At 45.4% G+C, this 14,805-nt stretch overlaps 1 protein-coding gene across 9 annotated transcripts in view; it reads right to left on the bottom strand.

The window, feature by feature from the left end:
* mecr (mitochondrial trans-2-enoyl-CoA reductase) overlaps nt 1–14,805 on the bottom strand; it is a 361,687-nt gene that overhangs the window by 292,789 nt on the left and 54,093 nt on the right. For all 9 annotated transcript variants that reach the window (XR_005460537.1, XM_038796363.1, XM_038796367.1 and 6 more), the window contains one exon: nt 11,038–11,181. Coding sequence is in view for 8 of the 9 variants with exons in the window: in XM_038796363.1 (XP_038652291.1) it covers nt 11,038–11,181 (144 nt within the window). In the remaining variant the exon portion in view is untranslated. The remainder of the gene's footprint in view (nt 1–11,037; nt 11,182–14,805) is intronic.

Raw genomic sequence — 14,805 nt, forward strand, 5'->3', positions numbered from 1 at the left:
CAGAGACATCCTTTAACTCTCGCTCGCTCTTCAAAAAAAATTGTTGTCATTTGGTCCCTTCACTATCTTTGACTCTTAATCTTCTTTTTGAAAGGAAAAAAAAAATCACCGGAGTTTGTTCCCATTAATGTTCTCTATTCTCGCTCTTTTTTCTCCATTTTCTATTAAGGGAAAAAGAAATTGAGAAAAAAAATTGAACGGCAAAAAAAAGGATTCATAATAAAAAAAGGATTCATAATAAAAAAAGGATTCATAATAAAAAAAATCACAGGATTGGCCACGGGACACTCAGATTTATAGATGTGTCAAACCCAACAAAAACTGTCCAACCAAAACCCCAAGAAAGATAGAGAGGAGGTAATAATGCCGTCAGTGTGGTCAAAATAAGTTAATCAGATGCTGCTGTTGACGATGCTACGGTAACTAAAAGGAACTCCCCCCCCCCCCCCCCCCACGGTTCACAAAATGTTGTTGCTGCAGTACCACAATAGTTAAAAAGGAACCACCACCAAGTGCTGCTCCTGCGCTTACCACAATAGTCCAGAATAAAGATAAAAGTACAATTAAAATGGCAGAAATAAAATCGTCGAAAGGTGCTGCTACACTTGTCACAGTCGATAGTCTTGTGTTAAGGCTTCAATATTATTTGATAAAGGATCAGCTGGACTCAAAACATCAGCTCTTTTCTCTCCCTACAGATGCTGTCAGACCTTCTGAGATTTTCCAGCATTTTTTTTTGGTCTGGATATTATTGTTAGGTTGCATTGATTTGATGTGATGTTCTGTTATAGTTACTGCCATTTTATAAGGTGTTGATGTTTATTGTTAATAATTTAGCTATTTGCATCATATTAAGAATATTTAGGAAAGAACTGGAGGTAAAGAATTTGTATGTTTAAGAGGGGAGAAGAAAACATATATAATATCTGGGGATGGAAAATAAATAAATAAATAAACAATATTTTGAAAAAGAAGGGAGCAGAGGAGAAGTGCAACATTTAAGTACCTTATATTTGAGACATTAATGTAGAGGGCTTTGACAGAGCCACCTCGCGAGTAAGCTGGGGCTGGCTAGTGAACGTAAGCCTGGTGGAGGGAGTGGCTGCGGCAGGTCAAACCTGCTAAAACAGGATTCGGCCGGCCTAGGGTGTGTGAATGAATCGGGAATAAGGGTAAAGATAAGGAATGTTGTTTCAAGAGTAAATATCTGGGAAATTTATGGAATAAGGGAAAGTTGTCTGACAGAATTATGGAACAAGGGTCGGGATCACCCAATGGATGAGACCAACAGATATAAAAATAAGGTGAGGAATTGGAAATACTGGCATGGGGACAGACATAACCCTTGGAAGGGCGGTGGTTGAACAAGTGGAGTGGGGAAGTGAGAAACCCTCAGTCCGGGTTGTGACTTGGAATGCAAGGGGACTGAGAGGTCCGGTGAAGAGGACAAGAGTCCTCTCACATCCAAAGAATCCCAAAGCCAACGTGGTGCTGCTACAGGGGACTCTAAAAAGAATGGCTGAGTCAGATGTTCAACTCCGGTTTTAAAAGCAGGGTCCAAGGGGTGGCAATATTGATGAGCAAAAGGCATTTCAGATGGAGCAAGTAATAATTGATCAAGGGAGCAGATACGTCATCGTCAAATGTATATTGGAGGGAAGATCAGTTGTACTGGTCAGTGTATATATCCCAAACTGGGATGATATAGGATTTATGAAAATGCTAGTGGCAGCCATTCTAAGTCTTGATACACATCAATTGGTTTTAGGTGGAGATTTAAACACTGTACTGAACCCGAAGTTAGATTGTTCAAATCCACACACATTTACTCCGTCAGGTGGGACAAAAGTTTTGACAGCATTTATGAAGGAGGTGGGTGGTGTAAACCCATGACGATTTTAACATATGGAGCGAAGAGAATACTCCTTCTTCTCTCCAGTTCACATAAGAACTAGGAGCAGGAGTAGGCCATCAGGCTCCTCGAGCCTGCTCCTTTATTCAATGAGATCATGGCTGATCTTTTGCGGACTCAGCTCCACATTCCGGCCCGAACACCATAACCCTTAATCTCTTTACTCTTCAAAAAACTATCTATCTTTAACTTAAAAACATTTAATGAAGGAGCCTCAACTGCTTCACTGGGCAAGGAATTCCATAGATTCACAACCCTTTGGGTGAATAAGTTCCTCCTAAACTCAGTCCTGAATCTACTGCCCCTTACTTTGAGGCTATGCCCCCTAGTTCTGCTGTCACCCGCCAGTGGAAACAACCTGCCCGCATCTATCCTATCTATTCCCTTCATAATTTTATATGTTTCTATAAGATCCCCCCTCATCCTTCTGAATTCCAACAAGTACAGTCCCAGTCTACTCAACCACTCCTTGTAATCCAACCGCTTCAACTCTGGGATTAATCTCGTAAATCTCCTCTGCACATCCTCCAGTGCCAGTACGTCCTTTCTCAGGTAAGGAGACCAAAACTGAACACAATACTCCAGGTGTGGCCTCACTAACACCTTATACAATTGCAGCATAACCTCCCTAGTCTTAAAATCCATCCCTCTAGCAATGAAGGACAAAATTCCATTTGCCTTCTTAATCACCTGTTGCACCTGTAAACCAACGTTTTGCGACCCATGCACTAGCACACCCAGGTCTCTCTGCACAGCAGCATGTTTTAATATTTTATCATTTAAATAATAATCGCTTTTGCTGTTATTCCTACCAACATGGATAACCTCACATTTGTCAACATTGCATTCCATCTGCCAGACCCTAGCCCATTCACTTAACCGATCCAAATCCCTCTGCAGACTTCCAGTATCCTCTGCACTTTTCGCTTTACCACTTATCATCTGCAAACTTGGACACATTGCCCTTGGTCCCCCAACTCCAAATCATCTATGTAAATTGTGAACAATTGTGGGCCCAACACTGATCCCTGAGGGACACCACTAGCTACTGATTGCCAACCAGAGAAACACCCATTAATCCCCACTCTTTGCTTTCTATTAATTAATCAATCCTCTATCCATTTTACTACTTTACCCTTAACGCCATGCATCTTTATCTTTTGCAGCACCCTTTTGTGTGGCACCTTGTCAAAGGCTTTCTGGAAATCAAGATATACCACACCCATTCGCTCCCCATTATCTACCGCACTGCTAACGTCCTCAAAAAATTCCACTAAATTAGTTAGGCACGACCTGCCCTTCATGAACCCATGCTGCATCTGCCCAATGGGACAATTTCCATCCAGATGCCTCGCTATTTCTTCCTTGATGATTGATTCCATCATCTTCCCTACTGCTGAAGTTAAGCTCACTGGCCTATAATTACCCGCTTTCTGCCTACCTCCTTTTTTAAACAGTGGTGTCACGTTTGCTAATTTCCAATCCACCGGGACCACCCCAGAGTCGCGTGAATTTTGGTAAATTATCACTTGTGCATTTGCAATTTCCCTAGCCATTTCTTTTAGCACTCTGGGATGCATTCCATCAGGGCCAGGAGACTTGTCTACCTTTAGCCGCATTAGCTTGCCCATCACTACCTCCTTGGTGATAACAATCATCTCAAGGTCCTCACCTGTTATAGCCTCATTTCCATCAGTCACTGGTATGTTATTTGTGTCTTCCACTGTGAAGACCGACCCAAAAACCTGTTCAGTTCCTCAGCCATTTCCTCATCTCCCATTATTAAAACTCCTTTCTCATCCTCTAAAGGACCAATATTTACCTTAGCCACTCTTTTTTGTTTTATATATTTGTCGAAACTTTTACTATCTGTTTTTATATTCTGAGCATGTTTACTCTCATAATCTATCTTACTCTTCTTTATAGCTTTTTTAGTAGCTTTCTATTGCCCCCTAAAGATTTCCCACTCCTCTCCTCTCCCACTAATCTTTGCCACTTTGCATGCTTTTTCCTTCAATTTGATACTCTCCCTTATTTCCTGAGATAGCCACGGTCGATTTTCCCTCTTTCTACCGTCCTTCCTTTTTGTTGGTATAAACCTTTGCTGAGCACTGTGAAAAATCGCTTGGAAGGTTCTCCACTGTTCCTCAACTGTTTCACCATAAAGTCTTTGCTCCCAGTCTACCTTAGCTAGTTCTTCTCTCATCCCATTGTAATCTCCTTTGTTTATGCACAAAACACTAGTGTTTGATTTTACCTTCTCACCCTCCATCAGTATTTTAAATTCCACCATATTGTGATCACTCCTTCCGAGAGGATCCCTAACTATGAGATCATTAATCAATCCTGTCTCATTACACAGGACTAGATCTAGGACCTCTTGTTCCCTCGTAGGTTCCATTACATACTGTTCTGGGAAACTATCGCGGGTATATTGCGATACATTCTATAAACTCCTCTTCAAGGCTGCCTTGACCGATCTGGTTAAACCAATCGACATGGAGATTAAAATCCCCCATGATAACTGCTGTACCATTTCTACATGCATCAGTTATTTCTTTGTTTATTGCCTGCCCCACCATAATGTTACTATTTGGTGGCCTATAGACTATTCCTATTGGTGACATTTTCACCTTACTGTTCCTGATTTCAACCCAAATGGACTCAACCTTATCCTCCATAGCACCGATGTCATCCCTTACTATTGCCCGGATGGCATCCTTAAATAACAGAGCTACACCACCTCCCTTACCATCCACTCTGTCCTTCCGAATAGTTTGATACCCTCAGATATTTAACTCCCAGTCGTAACCATCCTTCAACCATGTTTCAGTAATGGCCGCTAAATCATAGTCATTCATGATGATTTGCGCCATCAACTCATTTACCTTATTCCAAATACTATGAACATTCAGGTAAAGTACACTTATGTTGGCTTTCATACCTCTGTTTTGAATCTTAACACATCGATCAGTAACCTTTCCTAAGTTATATTTCCTCTTTTCTCTTAATTTTCCTTGTCGTTGAACCCATATCTTCATATAACAACCTGCCGCGTCGCTTACAATTTATGTTTTTACTTCCCGTTTTATTCCTTTTAGTATTACTGGGCCTATTCACAGAGCTCCCCTCAGTCACTGTACCTTGTACTGTCGCCCTTTCTGATTTTTGACTATGTCTTCTCTGCCTTGCACTTTCCCCCTTGCTGCCTTTTGTATCTATCGCTGTTTTACTACCTACCTACTTTCTGCACTGGTTCCCATCCCACTGCCACATTAGTTTAAACCCTCCCCAACAGCTCCAGCAAACACCTCCCCCCCCCCCCCCCCAGGACATTGGTTCCAGTCCTGCCCAGGTGCAGACCGTCCGGTTTGTACTGGTCCCACCTCCCCCAGAACCGGTTCCAATGCCCCAGGAATTTGAATACCTCCCACTTGCACCATCACTCGAGCCACGCACTCATCCTATCTATCCTGACATTCCTACTCTGACTAGCTCGTGGCACTGGTAGCAATCCTGAGATTACTACCTTTGAGGTCCTACTTTTTAGTTTAACTCCCAACTCCCTGAATTCAGCTTGTCGGACCTCGTCCCGTTTTTTTACCTATATCGTTGGTTCACAATGTATATTCAAGGATTGATTTGTTCATCATAGGGAGGGCGCCATTACCAGGGATGAGGAAAGCGGATCACTCTGCCATTGTTATTTCAGACCATGCCCCACACTTGGTAGAAATAGCCTTGGAGAAGGGACCGATTCAAAGACCACCATGGCAGATGGATGTGGGATTGTTAGCAGATTCGGGCTTTTGCGAAAAGGTGAGTGGAATTATTGATGAATATATTATGCATAATAATGGAGAGGTCTCGACCTCAATGGTTTGGGAAGCTCTAAAGGCAATAGTGCGAGGAGAAATGATTGCATACAAGGCACAGATGGATAAGGAGTAAGAAAGGAACAGCAACGACTAATGGACAAAATTTTGAAGGTGGATAGGAAGTATGCGGAGAAACCCACACCGGAGTTATTGATCAGCAGAAAGGAGCGTCAAATTAAGTTTAATTTGTTATCAACTAGGAAAGCGGTACAACAGTTAAGTCGAGTTAGAGGGATGTATGAATATGGGGACAAAGCTAGTTGGATGTTACAAGCCAACTGAGGTGTCAGGTGGCCTTGAAGGAGATTATATAGGTCCAGGATGAAACAGGGATATTGGTGTCAGCGTCGGAACACCTCAATAAGGTGTTCCGAGAAATTTAGTAGAAATTTGTATCGATCGGAGTCCCCAGGGAATGAGTGGGATATGCAAAACATTTTTGAGGAATTTAAATTTCTTATTCTCAATGAAGATAGAGTCGGACTGGAGGTGCCCATGGGAGTAGAGGAAATCCATATTGTAATAGGGACGATGCAGACAGGTAAGGCAGCAGGACCAGATGGTTTACCGGTGGAACTTTAAAAGAAATTTATGGATAAGCTGGCTCCACAACTGGTCATGATGTTTGAAGATGCAGTAAACGGGGTAGGCAAGTACTCCCGGAGACGTTGAAGCAAGCTTCAACTTCACTATTGTTGAGGAGCAGCAGGAGGTGATATGGTCATGAAATGCAGAGAAGTTGTTCGATAGAGTTGAAAGGAAGTATTTGTTTGCAGTATTGGAACAGATTGGAATTGAGCCTAAATTTACTGCTTGAGTCAAATTGTTGTATGCAGATGCAAGGGCAAGTGTACGAATGAACAAAATGAGCTTGGAGTACTTTCAGCTACAGAGGGAAACAAGGCAGGAGTGCCCCATGCCCCCTGTACTTTAGCGATAGAACCCTTGGCCATTGCGCTGAGGAGCTTGAATAAATCGAAGGAGATAACGAGGGGGGTGGAAAACAGGTTACCCTTATACGCCGCAATTTACTTTTACATATATATTTGACCGATACCGATAATTGGAAACATTATGGAACTACTAAAAAAGGTTCGGAACCTTCTCAGATTATTTTGGAAAAAGTGAGTGCTTTTCAATCTCAACACCGAGGGAAGGAGAAAGCATGGAAGACATGCCATTTTGATCAGTAACTAAACCACTTTAGATATTTGGGGGTACAAGTAGCTCAAGACTGGGCTCAGATACATAAATTAAATTTTACAAGCCGAACAGCAAGGGTTAAAGAAGTCTTACAAAAGGTGGGATCGTCTGCCCCTAACACTTGTGGGCCGAGTACAAGTGATAGAAATTAATATTCTGCCACGGTTTTTATTTTTATTTCAATGTCATTTTTTTTATCTGAAGCGCTTTTTAACGGGGGAAGGGAGATTAACCTTTGAGCCGGTGGGGTTCCCAGGATTTGTAAATCATTACTTCTGAAGGAGCGACAATCGAGCGGCCCAGCCCTACTGAATCTTCGCACTATTACTGGACGGCAAATGCCAAGAAGGCTCAATGCTGGGGTAGGGAACCAGATATGGTATAGGTGCAGCTGGAGGAAAGAATACGTGAAGTTTCGGGGCTGCCAGCGCCACGCCGTTGACACCACAGAAATACTCAGAGTTCGGTTATAGTGTCAACACTGAAGATATGGAAGCAGTTATGCAAATATTTTAAATTAGGGACAGGGTCGAACTAATGCCAATTCAAGAAAACAATCTATTTAAACTTGCAAGAAAAGACACTGGGTTTGAAGACAGTCATCTCTGACCACGCTCCACATTACATGGATTTGAGGTTGGAGACGGGTCGTGCCCAGCACCCCACATGGAGGCTGAACATGGACCTCCTGGCCAACAAGGCCGTCTGCCAGAAAATATTGCAGGCCATAGACGATTATGTGAGTAACAACCGGAACTGGGAGGTCTCACGCTCCAAGTTCTGGGAGGCATTGAAGGTTGTGATCAGAGGGGAAATTATAGCCGACAAGGCACGTAGAGATAGAGAAGTGAGGGTGGCCAGGCAACAGCTGATTGACTCCATCTTGGAGGTCGACAGAAAGTACTTTGAGGCCCCGATCGTAGAGCGCAGAAGACCAAACGGGCTTTGACAAGGGTAGGCAACTCACTGCGAACATCAGGCGACTGTTGAATGTAATAATGACCCCTCCCTGGGGAGAGAACACCCGAGGTGATCGTCGCCCTGGACGCAGAAAAGGCCTTCAACAGAGTCAAATGGAAGTACCTCCTCGAGGTATTACAACAGTTTGGGCTCGGAGCGGGATTCGCTGCCTGGGTGAGACTCCTATACAATGCTCCCAAGGCGAGCATTTGAACCAGTACCACCAGCTCTGTATACTTCCAGCTACAAAGAGGCACAAGGCAGGGATGCCCGCTGTCCCGCTCCCGTTTGCACCGGCAATCGAATCCCTGGCGATAACCCTGCGGGATGCGAAAAGCTAGAGGGGCATCTAAAGAGGAGACAGATAACTCATTCTATGCGGATGACATGCTCCTGTATGTCTCAAAGCCACAGGAAGGACTGAAAGCAATCATGCAGATCCTGAAAGAGTCACAACCTTCTCAGGTTACTTAACGTGGGCAATAATAATAATAATCGCTTATTGTCACAAGCAGGCTTCAATGAAGTTACTGTGGAAAGTCCCTAGTCGCCACATTCCGGCGTCTGTTCGGGGAGGCCGGTACGGGAATTGAACACTGTGCTAAGCCAGCATCTAGTGAGGCATTCCCAATGAACCCAAATGGGGGAGGGATAAAGCTGGAGGGGCTCCCATTTAAAATAGCCCAAAATAGATTCCGACATGGGGATCCAAATAGCCAGAGACCGTTCACAGATCCACAAGTGGAACCTGACATGTCTGGTGGAGGAAGTGAAGAAGGATCTACAAAGATGGGACCCGCTCCTACTCTCCCTGACGGGGAGAGTGCAGAAGATCAAAATGAACATGCTGCCGAGGCTCCTCTTTCTGTTTAGATCCATACCGATCTTCGCCCCCAAGGCCTTGTTCCAAAACATAGACAGTTTAATTATGTTGTTTGTGTGCGTGTGTGTGTAGAGTAAGAATCCAAGAGTCCCCAAACTAACACTGCAAAGGAGGAAAATTAAGGGAGGCCTGGCACTGCCAAATTTGCAATACTACCACAGGGCGACGACAGCGGAAAGAGTGAGGGAATGGGTACATAAACCCAACACGGAGTGGGTGCGGATGGAGGAGGCCTCCTGCAAGGGGACAACCCGCCAGGCGCTAGCCACAGCAATACTCACATCCCCATCGCCAAAATACACATCGAGCCCAATGGAAATGTCTGCAGTGAAAACGTGGGGCCAGCTAAGACAACAATTCGGGTTGACCAAGATATCCCCATGGCCCCCATCTGCAGAAACCACAGATTCCCACCAGCCATGCTCGACACATTCTTTAAAAAATGGAGACAGGACGGGGGAAAACGCTGACAGTCAGGGACGTCTATATAAGGCACAGACTAGCAACGCTGAACAAACTGATGGAGGAGTGGGAACTACCGACAGGACAGGAAATAAGACACCTGCAAATAAAACACTCCTCCGCAAAGAGACAGTAGGATACCCCAGGGCCCCGGAGACCACACTATTTGAGGAACTGATGAACACTGACAGTAAAGAAGGGGGACTCTGCAGAAAATAAATGGACAGCGACTGGACAGAGCGCGAACACCACTGGACAAGACCAGACGGAAATGGGGGGACGAACTGGGGATAGAAGTGGGTTGGGAACTCTCAAGCGAAGCACTGAGCAGGGTCAACTCCATCTCCTCCTGCGCAAGGCTCAGCCTCATGCAATTCAAAGTGGTGCGCGAGCGCACCTGACCAGAACCCAAATGAGCAGGTTCTTCCCGGAGGTGGAGAACAAATGTGAACAATGCCAGAGGGGCCCTGCCAACCACACCCATGCTCTGGGGTTGCCCCAAAGTTATTGGATTCTGTACAGCCTTCTCCGAGGCAACGTCCAAGGTTGTGGGGGTAAAGGTGAAGCCACGCCTAAATGTGGAAATCTTCGGGGTGTCAGAGCAGCCAGAGCTACACATGGGTGGGGAAGATGGCCGACGCCCTTGCTTTCACTTCTCTAATCACACACCGGAGAATCCAGCTTGGCTGGCGATCGGCAGCACCACCCACAGTTGCAGACTGGCTGGCCGACCTGTCGGAATTTCTCCACCTGGATAAGATCAAATACACCATCCGGGGGTCAGAGGAAGGCTTCCTTACTGCATGGGGGCAATTTGTCAGCCTGTTCCAAAACTTGTTCGAGGCCAGCAACAGCCAGTAGAGAAGAAAATGGAAAGTAAAAAAAAGACAAGGAGAAACGTCAGGGACGCACAACCCAGAGGGGAGGTTGGGGGAGGGGGGAAGAAGAAGAGAAGAAAAGAGAAAGCCTGAGAGGCACAAACGAAACAACAGGAGGGAGAGGGATGGGCCAATCTCCTCCCCCCCCCCCCCCATCCACAAGACGGACGCGGCCAAAACTGACCGGGGGGGTGGGGGGGAGAAGGAGAAGGAGGAAACCTCCCCCCCCAGATCAAGCAGGGAGGGCATCAGTGGATGGGGGACAGGTACGGAGGATTGTACGCCTAGTCAGACGGTGACAGACTGTAAATAGAGAAACTTAAGAAAAAAACGTTTGTACTGTACAATAAATGAAAACAAACAGCAATGTATATAATATTGAAAATGCCAATAAAAAGATATTTTTTCAAAGAATCTCTGGACAGGGTGAGGCCAAAATGGGAGGAGGAATTAGGGGCGATCTCGGAAGGGCTTTGGTAATAAAATTTACAGAGGATAAATGCATTGACCTCGTGCATGAAGTTGACACTAATACAACTAAAGGTAGTTCACAAAACATTTGACGAGGTCAAGAATGAGGCGCATGTTTGAAGGGGTTGAGGACATTTGTGACATATGCGGAGGGGGCTGGCCAAGCTTTGACAAAGAGCCATCCAGACTCAAAACTTTAGCTCCCTTCTCTCTCCACAGATGTTGTTAGACCTGCTGAGATTGTCCAGTATTTTCTGTTTTTGTTGTGAATCATATCTGAACAATTGTCTTACCACAATTTAAAACATCAGAATTCATAGGCAGCTGGAAGGATTGCTAAACAAAGTGACAAAAATGTGCTGATATTTTGAATGGAAGAGGGATACATACCAGGCTTCAATGTCTCAAAGTCACTCAACATTCTATAGGCAGTACATGGGTTGACACCCAAGGTCGCTGCACACAGAAGAGGGATGTTATTTGGAACTTTAATAAAACCATTCATATTGCCCACTGCTTCTGTTCTCCAGGTTCCTGTAAAAATAACACACCTTAAAATACAGAATCTAACACAGAACTGTGAAAGTTTCTAAACAAATTGCTATTTTTAATAATTAATATACATTCACAATTCATCTTTCGCTACTGCCTATTTTTGGTGTAGAGCAAATAGTACATAATCTAAAAATATTAATTCTAACCAAAGAGTAGCATTAATGGAGATTCATTCTTCAAGGTTTTTGTGTGCTTAGGAAAAGGTGAGGTGTCACCACAGTTGAACATTTCAGATGAGTGTTAAGATCAAGTATAAACCAGATAGGACTCAATAGAAAAAAAGATGCATCAACTCTATTTCAAATGTTGCTTTAATCCCAAACCAAGATAATCACTCACCAATGCACCAGTGTAACACCAGCCATTCAAAGACTATGCCAAATTAAGTATCTAGTTTCTGCTCTGGCTCCAAGTCCATGAGGGCTTGATTGAAACTTTCTAAGCTCATGTCATTTGGGACTCTAAAGAGTGAGCACAGAAAGAAAGATTTTAGTCTGTCAATTTGAAATGGTATTGTACCTTTTAGTTTAGCCCTCACCTCGGAGAGATATATTTCAAGTGTTCATATTGTACCACTAAGTAAAGTAATCTTTATTGTCACAAGAACGCTTACATTAACAGTGCAATGAAGTTACCGTGAAAAGCCCCAAGCTGTTATAGGGTAGATGCATTAAAATTCTGAGCTGTAAATTCTGTTCTTGAAGTGTTAATTTGGTCAGAGAACTTCCTGTACCGACTGTCACATCAACTGCAAATGTTTTTCTAAAAACATTTAAGATAGGCTAAGGCAATTCAATGATGTGTTTTCATAGATATCATCAAAGAGAAAGTAAATCAATGAGAGCAAATGATGGGATTCATTGCTCTTTAAATAGTCTCTGTATGCTCAAACATATTTTTAAAATTCTCACTATCATTTGGGACAAAATACAAGTATATACACAGTAACCTAATTAAAGCTAGATTTTTACATTAGTCAATTTAACTTAAACGGAGCTAGGTAAGAATGTAAGAGAGAAAGGGTTTTGAATTATATATTGAAAGGTTTTGATGAAGTAACATGGGAGGACTTAGGTGCAGCATAAACACCGGCATAAACCTTTTGATGATTGGAAGGCCCGTTCCTGTGCTTTAAGATTCCATCCAATTGAATTAGAATCAAGATGTGAGAAATGAACACCTGTTACAGACTGCTTCAATGCAATTTCAAATACAATATTGACAGGGAACAGTCAACAGTCAATGGATCCGGGCGATTTTGGGGAAATCCCCGAGTTTCAACGCACCCCCCGACTACTGTCGGCCTTTGGGGCCGTCGCGAGCAGCCAGCGGGGCCGGTGAAGATCCCCACGCGGGGGCAGTGGGGGCTGAGGTCCTGGGCCCAGCGCGGCGTCGGGGCCAGAGCAGCGGGGGCGGAGCTACGAGGAGGCCGAGGAGGCAGGCCCGAGTCCAGGACACCATGTAAGAGTGGTGTCCCACAACGGATGGCTCCCGCCTAGGAGGAAGAAAGAAGGCTGGAACCTGGTCCCAGGGGAGGTCTGGATGAGTACAGAGGGGAAAGGAAGAGAGCTGGAAGATTTAAAGAAGTTTAAAGAAGTTTGGTGAAGTTTTTTTTCCCTCCCCTTTGTCTTTAAAAGAAAGAATAATTCAGATTGATGAAGGACAGAAGGGTGGAGGGAGAGAGAGGAGAAGAGAAAGAAAGTGAAAAACAATAAGCCGTTAAAGGATGCAAAATGCAGCGTCGAAGAAAGGAGGAAACGCGGGATCGCCGCTGGAGAAGACGAATAAAAGTGGTGATAGGATGGCGGAAGCCGAATTGCAAAGTGGGGCCGCACTATTTACGGTTGAGAAGATGGCCGAGGTGATGGCGGGGCAGCTGGAAAAACAGTTTGCAAGGCACATGAAGGCCTGGAAAAAGGAGACAGCGGCCGCATTGAAGTTGCTGGTGGAGGAGGCAATCGCCCTGATAATTACCCCGTTGAAGGTGGCGGTGGCAAAGGCATTGGCCGAGTGAGAGAGCAGGGCGAGAAGATGAAAGTGGAGGAAGCCATGTCACGACACAGAGACCAGGTCACCTCGATGGGAGAAGAGCTGCGGAGGGTTGTGGAGGTTAATAGAGGTCTCCGAGCAAAGCTGGAAGACTTGGAAAACTGCTCAAGGCGGCATAATTTGAGAATTGTGGGCTTGCCCGAAGGGACAGAGGGCCCAAGGCCAACACAATACTTTGCTAAGAAGTTGGCGGAGCTGATGGGGGAGGGTGAAAGCCTCTCCTCCCAGTACGAGCTAGACCGAGCCCATCGGTTATTAAGGCCGAAGCCCAAAGTGAACGTGCCGCCAAGGGCAGTAATTATCTGCTTCCATAAGTTTTGCATGAAGGAGAAGGTGTTAAACTGGGCGAAGCAGAAGCGGGAGATACTATGGGATGGTACTACGGTCCAGATCTACCAGCACTTGATGGGGGAGTTGGCAAAAAGACGAGCGGCGTTCGGGCGAGTGAAGGCGACGTTGTACAAGAAGGGGGTACGGTTTGGTATGGTGTACCCAGCGAGGTTGAAGGTAACGTATAACGGCAAAGTCTTTTATGTTGAGACAGCGGATGCGGCTGAGGCATTCGTGAAGGCAGAAGGCTTGGGACAGACATGAAGAGCGGAGCTGGAAGAGAGATTGTAGACCGTGTTTGAACAGCCGGAAAATGTATAAATGTTATAACTTTCTTTTTACGGATTTGTATTGTAATCTACTTCTCTTTGTATTGTTATAGAGTTTAAGTTAATAGTGGGTTGATGGGCGCTCTGTGTTGCGACGGTTACATGTTATGTTAGTGAATTGTATGGGTTGGATTGTTGGGTTTGGTTTTTTTTCTCTGGGACTGGGTGGAAGGGGATGATATGTCTTGGCGGGGGGGAGCCACCCGCACTAGCTAGCTAAAGTCAGTCAGCTAGTGAACGGAGGTGAGAGGAGAGGAGGGCTGCGGACATTGGAGCCTGGATAGCAGGCATCAATGGGCCTACGAGGCGAGCGAGAGGGGGGGGGATGGATGCTGGGGGATGTTGTTTCTAGGGGGAAGGTAGGGGGGGTTTTCGGGAGGGGGGGGGAAGGGGTTCGATGTTAACAATGGACAGGGGCGGGTCAGGCTTATGGGGCAGGGCCCGGCGGTATGTTGATGGTGGATAAGAAAGGTGGGGGGGGGGGGGGGGGTGAGAGACCCCCCAGTAAGAGGGGAGATTAGTGGCGCTGGTAAGTGTATACGGTCCCAACTGGGACAATGCGGGATTTGTGAGGAAGGTGTTTGGAGCCATTCCTGACTTGGACACACACGAGCTGATCGTGGGGGGGGACTGGAACCTGGTACAGAAGCCAAGGTTGGACAGATCACGGCCGCGCTCGCTGGTCCCACGCTGGCTGGGCTAATGGTCGAAATGGGAGGGGTGGACCCTTGGAGGTTCCTGCACCCAGGGGAACGGGAGTACTCGTTTTACTCAGCAGTCCATAGGGTATACTCTCGGATTGACTTTTTTGTGGTGGGAAAGGCTTTGCTGGCTGGAGTCAAGGGGTCGGAATGCTCTGCAATTGCTGTGTCAGATCACGCGCCACATTGGGTGG

The sequence above is a fragment of the Scyliorhinus canicula genome, chromosome 1, assembly GCF_902713615.1.
Source record: "Scyliorhinus canicula chromosome 1, sScyCan1.1, whole genome shotgun sequence".
In the NCBI taxonomy this organism is placed as follows: domain Eukaryota; kingdom Metazoa; phylum Chordata; class Chondrichthyes; order Carcharhiniformes; family Scyliorhinidae; genus Scyliorhinus; species Scyliorhinus canicula.